The 12,282-nt window shown below is 33.5% G+C and overlaps 1 protein-coding gene across 3 annotated transcripts in view; it reads right to left on the bottom strand.

Moving 5' to 3' along the window:
• Positions 1–7,391: 7,391 nt before the first annotated feature.
• The window catches only part of LOC127724219 (uncharacterized), a 93,593-nt gene continuing 88,702 nt past the window's right edge, over positions 7,392–12,282 (bottom strand). For 2 of the 3 annotated variants that reach the window (XM_052231118.1, XM_052231117.1), the window contains exon 2: positions 7,392–8,888. In XM_052231118.1, coding sequence (XP_052087078.1) covers positions 7,507–8,652 — 1,146 coding nt within the window. In that variant the 5' untranslated portion in view covers positions 8,653–8,888 and the 3' untranslated portion in view covers positions 7,392–7,506. Of the gene's footprint in view, positions 9,004–12,282 lie in introns of all 3 variants that reach the window. The other variant, XM_052231116.1, reaches the window with a different exon arrangement.

Consider the following 12,282-nt stretch of genomic DNA (forward strand, 5'->3'; position numbering starts at 1 on the left):
AGATTGCAGTATTTTTGCTGCATAAGAAATAATAAGTTTTACCCTTGTCCGTCTGTACGTACGTCCGTCCGTCCGTACGTTCGTACGTCCCAATGTTGGTTTCCGTTCTCTAACTTCAGTTTGCCTCAACCAAATGTTACGAAACTTATACACAATGCTTATTACCACAAAACACAGATCAAGTTCGAAATTGGGTGGCGTCACTTCTACCGTTCTTTAGTTATGCCCCTTTATAGACATAAAAATTGCTGAGTTTTTCGTTTCCATTCTCTAACTTTAGTTAACCTCAACCAAATGATATGAAACTTATACACAATGCTTAATACAACATAATACAGGTCAAGTTTGAAATTGGGTGCCGTCACTTTTACCGTTCTTGAGTTATGTCCCTTTATAAACATAAAAATTGCTGAGTTTTTCGTTTCCGTTCTTTAACTTTAGTTTGCCTCAACCAAATGTTATGAAACTTATACACAATGCTTATTACCACATAATACAGATCAAGTTCGAAATTGGATGGCGTCACTTCTATTGTTCTTGAGTTATGTCCCTTTATAAACATAAAAATTGCTGAATTATTCGTTTCCGTTCTCTAACTTTAGTTTGCATCAACCAAATGTTATGAGACTTATACACAATGCTTTTTACCACAAAACTCAGATCAAGTACACATTTGGGTAGCGTCCCTTTTTCCTTTCTTCAGTTATATCCCTTTATATCTTTATATGATATGCAATCGGGGGCATCATCTGTGTCCCATGGACACATTCCACATTTATTCATACATAACTGTATTTTGATCTTTTTTTTGTTGGATTGCTGTTTCATAAACGTATATTAGACACATTTTCTTCATATTAAACTGTCTTTTTGTTAACTTTGTCAATTGATTGCTGTCTCTTAAACGTATATCCGACATCTTCTTTTATTCATATTGAACTGTCTTTTGATTTATTTCGTCGTTGGGTTGTTATCACTAATAAGTATACCTATCATCTTCTTTCATTCACATTGAGTTGTCTATCGGTTAATGTTGTCGATGGTTACATGTTTCAAATATGTATACCCCGTTTCTTTTATTGATATTAAACTGTCTTTTGATTTAATTTGTAAATGGGTTGATGTCTCATATACGTATACCCGAAATCTTCCTTTAATCACATTGAGTTGTCTATCGGTTAATCTTGTCAATGGTTACCTGTCTCCAATATGTATACCCCGTAATATTGACCTGTCTTTTGTTTTATTTTGTCGATGTGTTGCTGTCGAAAATACGTATACCGGAGGGTATGGATGAGGGATTCTTCATTTCTGTTTTCTTTAATTTTTTCGCTCATTATTCTTTATCTTTAAAAATAAAAGCTATTCTGGAATTACTTGATAACTGTATTCTGGACATAGTTCTTTTCTGTAATCTGAATATATGTTGACCAAATTCTTTAAATTTTGCAGATATTCTTTATATTTAAGCACATCATTAGTCTCTTTGTTTTCATTCTATAAACCCCATCCACACCCTCATACCTAATACCTTCTATAATTCATAGTGAACTGTCAATTAGTCAGTTTTGTCGATGTGTTTTTGATTTATATATGTACATGTATACCTGACACCTTCCATTATCCTTAATGAATGGTTGTTACGTCACTTTTGTTGCTGAATAGCTGTCTCTCTTACATAGACCCGCCATATTCTTTTTTTTAATATTAAATTGACTTTTGGTGTATCTTGTCTTTTGGTTGTTGTCTCATTGGCATCTCCATTTCTTCATAGCACACATTGTAATTAGACTATGTACTTAAAAATACCTTTATGTACACTAGTGACCAGTATATTGTCTGGTTGCTATTTTCATAGTTTGATTTTTCTCTGTGTATGTCATCTGTCAATGTATCCAACTAAAAGTTAAAAATATTTTCGCATACGTAAATGTTTTATTTCTATCTTGAAAAAATAAGTATAACTTTAATAGAAAAACAAAGAATATGGGGTGTTCATCAATGACACAAAATCAATACAGGCACAGCAAAATGCACACAGAAAGCATAGGAACAGTGCTTTTATTCTGTTCTTCATCTTTATCTTACTTTGCATCCATACTAGTTCAGGTATTATATGCTATCTGTTGACGAACGTTTTATCTCTTTTGATTTTCAATATACTTTATTATAAATCGAACCAATAATTTTCTTAATATTTGAACAAAACTTTCGGGGTCATAGCAATCTTATTTGAATCATTTCGAATTTTCCATCAAAGAAATCTAGGATTGAATATTGTTACCGATAAGAAATATGAACATAATTAAAAACCAATTGTTCAGAGAACAATTGAAGGTCTTTCCACCCGAAACGATATATTTGATATGAAAATAATAAAATCCAGTTTAACATGTCACTTCACAAGTCAAATGATAGATTATTGTATACTGATTCCAAAAATATATGGTTTCTATACACTTTTGTTTGAAATAATGGAGATAATATGTTACTTCCGGTTTGAAAAATGTAATATCCGTTATTACTTGATAGTTTATTTGACACTGATTCCAAAAATATCTGGTTCAATATACTTTTACATTAAATAATTATATATATATATGTCATATATAAGAACAAAAAATAGCTACTTCCGGTTTACGTAAGGCCATTTCCGGTTGGAATTTTCAAGGTCATATTGCTTGCAACCTAATGCAAAAGTCCCATTGCTTTATCATGTATAAATATGAAGTTAAAGCAAAGCTCAAAATCTAGAACGTCAAATTCAACTTTGACCTTGACCTCAATTTCAAGGTTATAAACGAAGAACATGAAATCAAAAGACCCTAGGTCTTTATTATATTTGGTTAATGAGTTATATCACCATACGCGTAGTTTTAAATATCATAGGGGAGAAAACTCCCATTTAATGTCAGCGTAACCTTTCAACCAAAATGTATGTGTTACGACATGTCGCAACTAACAATTTAGTAAAAATATGTTGTCGATATCTTATACGGTTTTTAAAAAGAAGTGAAAATAAGCCAAATCAAAATTTAGAGTATGACCTTGACCTTTTACCAAGGACCTCATATCAAAAGACCCTAGGTCTGTATCACTAATGGTTTACCAGTTAGAAATGCATATCACTTATATCAAATTCAAAAGGGGAAATAACTGTCATATGGAGTCTACGAATTGATTCGGTTAAAATTGACAAATCATCCATAGGATATACCGAGCAATTTAGTAAAATAAATTTGTGGCTTTCTTTTACGGTTACGGAGGAGATCTCGGAACAATGAAAGTCAAAATAAAAACATGACCTTGACCTTTGACCTTGACCTCAAATTTATTTTTATGAACCGAGGACCTCAAATACACGTACCTTAGGTCTGTATTACTTACCATTCATGTGATACATTGACATATCACTTATTTCAAATTCAAAAGGGGAAATAACTGTCATATAGAATTCTACGAATTGATTCTGTTAAATTTGACAAATCATCTTTAGGATATAACGAGCAATTTAGTAAAATAAATTTGTCGCTTTCTTTTACGGTTACGGAGTAGATCTCACCACATATGATAAAAATCATATATTTAATTTATGTTGAAATGAAACACAGGTTAATTTTATCCATAATATTTTCTGTGCAAAGGGAAATAACTCAAACTGGATAAATAGTTCTCTAAAATAAGATATGATGCAATTTTTCAAATTATAATCTATAATATAATAAAAACAACCAGTGATGACTAAGTTCTCTAAAATTAGATATGATTTAACACTCAAACATTGTTAGAATCAGCACATCAAAGAACCAAAGAATTCAATTTTTGATGAAATTAAACAAAAGTTTAATTTAGGACCCTTTGGACCTCAATGTGGTATTATCTTAATAATAATGAAAAGAAATACAGGTTTAGATTAAGCATTTCAAAGAACCCTATATATATTCAATTTATGTTGAAATCAAACACAGTTTAATTTTGGACCCCGATTTGGACCAACTTGAAAACTGGGCCCAAAATCAGAAATCTAAATATATGTTTATTAATAGACAATATAAGCTTAGTTTTTAATGGAGTTCACTTCATAAAAAAAAAATATAGCATTCAGAAAATTAGTTTTTAAAAGAATAACAAACAAACTTGCCACAAAATTCTTCAAACAATTTATCAAAGAAAAGAGGAAAAAAATCCAAAATTTTATTTATCATTAATACAATGTTTTTTCAAAATCTATAAAACTCAGTAACAAGAAATAATTGTAACATGATGCTGTTACGATGTCTCGCAAACAAAGCTCCAATAATTCGTCATTCCCATGGTCGCCTGACATTGGGCAAAGTCCAGTACAAATTGGTTTGTGATATGCATAAGTGACGCCTACGGATTGACCCTGTATGTCATTCAAATCTTCTTGAAATTACGAACAGGAATACATATGGATTAGGGGTGGAGATCTCGACCGTTTACAAGTTCTCAAAAGGGGGGGGGGGGTCCCCAGGGGACTTACCCTTTATTTCATATGATTTGTTTTTTTTTGTGCCATACAAGAATATACTGTAAACCGGGAAATTTTCGCGCCGTCTTTATTTCGCGATTTATTAACAAAATCTAATTTCGCGCCGTTTTGAATTCGCGATATCCCAGTGGCCTATATAAATATTTTCATCAATGCTTCTGAAAGTGAACAGCTTAACATGTGGACTTGCTACAATTTCCTTTCTTTTATTTCTTTCTTACTAATTTTTATGTTTACTGAAAACTGCCAGTATACTGATTGCCCTCGGAGAAAAGCAGGTGTCAGTATAATTGAAATCTATTAGTTAATGCCGTAAAATTATTAAAGGGGTAAAATTGAAAGATAACTAGGAAGAGACATGTAGCAAGTCTACGTTACAAGTATCGTAAATCAAGTGATAAAATCAATCAGAAATCTTTTGTTTTCGGTTCATTAATGTTAAAGGAGATTAAAAGTTGTGTTATATTTGCTTGTAAAAACACATACACAATAAACAGTAAAGAAGACCTAATTAAGAACGACTTAAATGCTGTCAGGATTAATGCTAATTAATCGATCTTTTAATCTGATTAATCTGTGTAGCAGATACAATGAGGTAATGATTTTAGAACTGATTGACAGGTGTCATTTACATATCTGTAGCTAGTGTTGTTTACAAAACAATATCCGTATTGTCCGATTGCATTGGATGTCTTCCATGTTTTAAAAGATTAACTTGAGTAAAAAGTCAGGATTTCTATCATTGCTTTTCATTTAGAAATATAGTTATGATTTGAGGAATAGATCTGTCGTATTTAAACTCGGTGTTATACAGTGGTCCAATACATATCCGATTCATATATGTACATGAATGGTTTTCATCTTATGAATAGAGTTTCCTTGAAATTTTCGCGATCGTTTTATTTTCGCGTTTCAATTCTTACCGCGAAAATAGCGAAAATAAAACTGCCGCGAAAATTTCCCGGTTTACAGTTTATGGTTTAGAGGTGGGGACCTCAAGTTCTTAAACAGGAGGGGGGTGGGGGTGACCCCAGGGGACTCGCCTTATATTTCATTTGAATTATTTTATTGTCCCATACAAGAATATATATGGTTTCGAGATGGGGATTTTGACCGTTTACAAGTTTTCAAAAAGAAGAGGGGTGGGGGTTACCCATGGGACTTCCACTCAATTTCATTTGATTTGTTTTATTGTCCCATTCAAGAATATATATGGTTTAGGGGTGGGGATCTCGACCGTTTACAAGTTATAAAAAAGAGGGGTTGGGGGTGGCGGTTACCCCCATAGACTTCCCCTATATTTCATTTGATTTGTTTTATTGTCCCATACAAGATTATATAATGGTTTAGGGGTGGGGATCTCGACCGTTTACAAGTTCCCCAACAGGAGGGGGTGGGGATGACCCCAGGGGATTCGCCTTTTATTTCATTTGATTTCTTTTATTGTACAATACAAGAATATATATGGTTTCGGGGTGGAGATCTTGACCGTTTACAAGTTTTCAAAAAGAAGGGGGGTGGGGGTGACACCCTGGACTTCCCCTATATTTCATTTGATTTGTGTTATTGTCCCATACAAGAATATATATGGTTTAGGGGTGAGAATCTCGACCGTTTACAAGTTCTTAAACAGGAGGGAGTTGGGGGTGACCCAAGGGGACTCGCCTTATATTTCATTTGATTTGTTTTATTGTCCCATACAAGAATATATATAGTTTAGGGTTGGGATCTTGACCGTTTACAAGTTTTCAAAAAAAAGGGGGGTAGGGGTGAACCCGGGGACTCCCCCAATATTTCATTTGATTTGTTTTATTGTCCCATACAAGAATATATATGGTGTAGGGGTGGGGATCTCGACCGTTTACAAGATAAAAGCACATTCTCATATAGAAAGGGGGTGGGGGTAAGAATATATATGGTTTAGGGAGACTTAATTATCTTCAAAATGTCTAATAATGAACAGTAAATACCAAACTTCATTTATACAGTCCTACTAGTAAATTTCAAACTTTATGTATACAGTCCTACAGATCTTATCATAAAACAGAAAATTTTCAAATAAATCTGTCACTCCAATGATTATAATATGCTAAGATATAACCCAGATCTTATTAATAATTAATAATGTAATTAACTTCAAAATGTCTAATAATATAGCTTATAATCATCACCACTTAGGAAATAGATAATTTTCAAATAAATCTGTCAGTCCAATTTTTATTGTGAGATAAGACATTATGTTTAGTCATAAAATGATAACAAGAGAAAAATATTTTAAAATTCCACTTTTGGATATTAAAAATGGCGATAACTCAAAAAGGAGAAATACTAAAATCTTGAAAATTGAACTTGACCTTCATTAAGTCCCAGGAAACAACATATTTAAATTTGAAAAAAAAACATTGTTAAAGCGTTTTCATGTTATTGTGCAGACAGTTTGGCAGCCACCCGTCAGCCCGCCCTGCCGCCCGCCGTACATCCCCATTTTAATAACCGATATTTCCTTCGAAAATCCGGTTAAAAATCTAAGCGACATCTTGCGAAACCACAAGTTTTGAAATTTGGCGGAAGAAGAAAAAAAAATAATCAGAACAAATACAATAGGTCTTTCCACAAAATAGTGAAAAGACCTACTTATAATGGCCCCAAAAATCACGAAAGATACCAAAGAGGCATTCAAACTCATAAGTAAAAAATAAACTGACAACGCCATGGAAAAAACGAAAAAGATAAACAACAGCATACAAAACACAACATACAAAATAAAGACTGGGCAACATGAACCCAGCAGAAACAGGGGGTTACATCAGGAGATCCGGAAGGGTAAGCAGGTCATGAAATTAAAACATGAAATAACTTTGAACAAAATCAGATAACACAAATTAAAATAATTCATTAAAAAGCATGTTAGTAATCCAGATCAACAAAATGTTAAATAAGGTCAACCTAAATAAGGTAAGTCGAATTCTGGAAAAGTAAACCTTCATTTCTAATCATTTCACATCATACAAAAACGCTTCATCAGATCGATTTGCAACTAGCAATTCATTGGTAGATATGTCATAATGCAGAGCCCATGGGGCGCTCGGTCCATCTTCACTTGATAAGAGTTGTCTGTAGCGTTGTCCATCGGGAGAGATAGCGACCACATTGTTAGTACCATACCCCGCTACAAACACGTGACCATCATTGTCTACAGATATACCTAATGGAGTCAGCAGAACACTATGTTCACAGAACGTCCACAGTATGTTACCATGGTAGTCACAACAGGTTACACTGTCATTGGTATTGTTTGTATAGAACAGTTTGTCACCGAATGCTGTAACGTACGCATCATCTGGGAGTTTGGTATTGGTAATATTGGTAATGGTTTCGTCATTCAGACTGATCATCTGGATTCCTTTCTCCCCGGCACAATAAATCAAATGTCCATCTTTGTATACTACTCCACCATTGTTTGAATTTACTTTTATCGATTTCTTCAGTTTTTGCTTCTTTAAGTTGATTATATTAATCTGATTTGAATTGCCGGATGTTACAGCAATATGATCATCACCAATAAATACCACATCAGACGTTCGACGAATTGTCTTTATTTCGAAATCTTTTGATCCGTCAGACTTGAGTACTCTTATTTTATCGTTACTATAAGTACAAGAGGAGAATACCATCCTATAACCAGGAAGTAGTGAACAACCATTGACTTCTGATAACTCTGTATTGATACGTTTCTGTAATGTTAGAGTCAGATTTTCGATATTTCTGGTTGGAAGAGCTACCATAATCTGGGCTTGTCTGTCCTTCCGTTTCTGAATGGAAAAATCACATGGATCAGAACTGACATTAATTTCTCCAAACTTCTGTACGCTGGCTGCGATTTGCTGTAAATATTTGTTAATCTGACATGAAATATTGACTTGATTTGTGTAGTCACTTGTGGTAATCGATTGAATAAATTTTTCTTCGACTGCAATATCTTTTTCGATATCTTTCATGGTTAAAAATGTCTGAAGTTCTGACGCATGCTGTTTAATACTAGAAATATTTTCTTGTACTTCAGTGATCTCTTTTTCCTTCGTTTTCAGAGTAGACAACAATTTTTCTATTTTGCTTTTCTCTCCTTGTTCAACAGTCATTAATTCTTTAATCAGGACATCCTGAAGTTTATCAAGGTGATGATTAACATTTATCCTTGTTTGTTTTATTTCTGCTTCAATTTCTCTTTTCTTGTTTTTCAGAGATTTTAAATTTTCATTCCTGTTAGTGCTGAGTCGTTTTATATTATCGACGACTTCCAGCAGGGTTTGTTGTATTTCATTAAAGGCATTTGAAGTTTTGACGTTTTTTATGATTTCATTAATGTCGGTTAAACCTTTACAATCGTTGTGAGATTTTACACATTTCTTACAGCATGGACAATCGTGTTTTCTACAGAACAGCTCGTATTTCTCATTATGAAGTTTGCATGTCTGAGAGGTTTGCAGGACCTCGGTCGGTAACATTTTGTATTCGGCGATAGAAACGGTTTCATGGCTTTTTGATGCCTTAGAAACAGCGTGATGATTCTTACACTCTCCACAAAGTCCTTCGTCACATTCGGGACACCATACTACTGAATGTTTGGTAATCTGAAGATTATCACAAACACCACAGATACTCCAATTGGTGGCCATAATCTTAAAATAGATTGAATTTACTTAAATGAATACTTTATTATATTCAAATCGATATCTTAAAATTATAACTTTACCGAGAGATTCTCGTGAATTAGAGAGTTTGACATTTGTCTACTTTTCATCGAGCGGCAAATATAAATAGTACATGCGCGTGATAAGTAGGTTATGTAATGTGGATGTATTTCTACATCCTTTTTTTTAACCATTTCACTCTATTCTCATTTTTCTGTCTATTGTTTTCTATTATTCATCATGTTTACTATTCGTCACCCCTTTTTTCTGTTTTCTACATTTATCTGTCTCGTTTTGTACTTCTTCTAATCTTTACTTGTTTGCCTATTATTCTTTAATCTGTAAACGCCTTTCATACCCTCATACATGGTAACCCATTCATACTCTTATATATGGTAACCCTTTCATACCCTTATACATCGTAATCCATTCATACCCTCATACATGGTAACCAATGCATACCCTTATACATGATGACCCATTCATACCCTTATACATGGTAACCTATTCAAATCCTCATACATGGTAACCCATTCATACCCTCATACATGGTAACATATTCATACCCTAATACATAGTAACCCATTCATACCCGAATACATGGTAACCTATTCTTACCCTTATACATGGTAACCCATTCATACCCTTATACATGATAACCCATTTATACCCTCATACTTGGTAACCTATTCATACCCTTATAAATGCTAACCTATTCATACCCTTATACATGGTAACCCAAATTATACCCTCATACATGGTACATGTAACCTATTCATATCCTTATGCATGGTATCCTTTTCATCCCCTTATACATGGTAACCCATTTGTACCCTCATACATGGTAACCAATTCATACCCTCATACATGCTAACCTATTCATACCCTTATACATGGTAACCTATTCATACCCTCATACATAGTAACCCATTCATACCCTTATACATGGTAACCCATTCATACCCTCATACATTTGTACATGGTAACCTATTCATACCCTTATACATGGTAACCTATTCATACCCTCATACATGGTAACCAATTCATACCCTTATACATGGTAACCTATTCATACCCTCATACATGGTAACCAATTCATACCCTTATACATGGTAACCCAATCATACCCTCATATATTTGTACATGGTAAACTATTTATACCCTTATACATGGTTACCCATTCATACCCTCATACATGGTAACCAATTCATACCCTTATACATGGTAACCTATTCATACCCTTATACATGGTAACCCATTCATACCCCTATACATGGTAACTCAATCATACCCTCTTACATTTGTACATGGTAAACTATTCATACCCTTATACATGGTTACCCATTCATACCCTCTTACATGGTAACCCATTCATACCCTTATTTATGGTAACCCAATCATACCCTCATACATTTGTACATGGTTAACTATTCATACCCTTATACATGGTTACCCATTCATACCCTCATACATGGTAACCAATTCATACCCTTATACATGGTAACCTATTCATACCTTTATACACGGTAACCCATTCGTTCCCTCATACATGGTAACCTATTCATACCCTCATACATGGTAACCAATTCATACCTCATACATGGTAACTTATTCATACCCTCATACATGGTAACCCATCCATACCCTCAAACATGGTAACCTATTCATACTCTTATACATGGTAACCCATTCATACCCTCATATATGGTAACTAATTCATACTCTTTTACATGGTAACCTATTCATACCCTCATACATGGTAACCCATTCATACCCTTATACATGGTAACCTATTCATACCCTTATACAAGGTAACCTTTTTATACCCTTATACATGGTAACCTATTCATACCCTCATACATGGTAACCCATTCATACCTTTATACATGGTAACCCATTCATACCGTCATACATCGTAACCAATTCATACCCTTATACATGGTAACCTATCCATACCCTCATACATGGTAACCCATTCATACCCTTATACATGGTAACCCAATCATACCCTCATACATTTGTACATGGTAAACTATTCATACCCTTATACATGGTTACCCATTCATACCCTCATACATGGTAACCAATTCATACCCTTATACATGGTGCTTTTTTTGTTATTTAATGTTAACATGGATCTTGTCTATATACCAGCTTTGATTATTTGGTATTACTACAAATTTTCACTTCTTCGTACTATGAACATCAAAATTATTTCATTTGTCCTTAGATGCTGTTCTTGGACCTGTACAGGAAGTTTTATCTAGCACTAATTGTATAGTTCTATTGTTGATATTCACCCCATATGTACCAACTGTTAGATTAGTTTTATTGAAATTAAAGAAATTTCTTGGTATTTCAAAAAAGATTTTATACACACAGAAGAAGTATACTTAACAACAAAATTATTTTCATTTACCTGTGTATAATATGACGCAGGTTTCTTCAAAAGTGATGATTTTCTAAAAATTGTTTGACATTTCACAGTGATATCATACTTTAACTTTGTTTAAACCTGTTTATTTACTTTTGACTTTAATTATTTATCCCTTGTAATTTTTTATTAACTGTGTATTTGCATTCAGGTGTCACAGGTCAAATTTATTCGTTCATTGTGTGTTAATTTACGTTTTTTGATTGAGTTAAGCCTTCCAATTAATATTTTATAGTGTGTTATTCTATGTTGTGATGTTATACTATTGTTTCAGAAAAGGGAGAAGGTTTTGTACCATTAAAACGTTTAATCTCGCTGCAAATGTTTGCACCTGTCCTAAGTCAGGAATCTGATTACAGTAGTTGTCGTCTGTTTATGTAGTTCATACGTGTTTCTCGTTTCTCGTTTTTATATAGATTAAACCGTTGGTTTTTCCGTTTAAATGGTTTTACACTAGTAATTTTTTGGAGCCCTTTATAGCTTGCTGTTCGGTGTGAGCAAATGCTCCGTGTTGAAGGCCGTACCTTGACCTATAATGGTTTACTTTTATAAATTGTAACTTGGACGGAGAGTTGTCTCATTGGCACTCATACCACATCTTCCTATATCTATCTTATAAATGGTAACCTATTCATACCCTTATA

This window comes from Mytilus californianus, unplaced genomic scaffold (assembly GCF_021869535.1).
Source record: "Mytilus californianus isolate M0D057914Y unplaced genomic scaffold, xbMytCali1.0.p SCAF_14, whole genome shotgun sequence".
In the NCBI taxonomy this organism is placed as follows: Eukaryota; Metazoa; Mollusca; class Bivalvia; order Mytilida; family Mytilidae; genus Mytilus; species Mytilus californianus.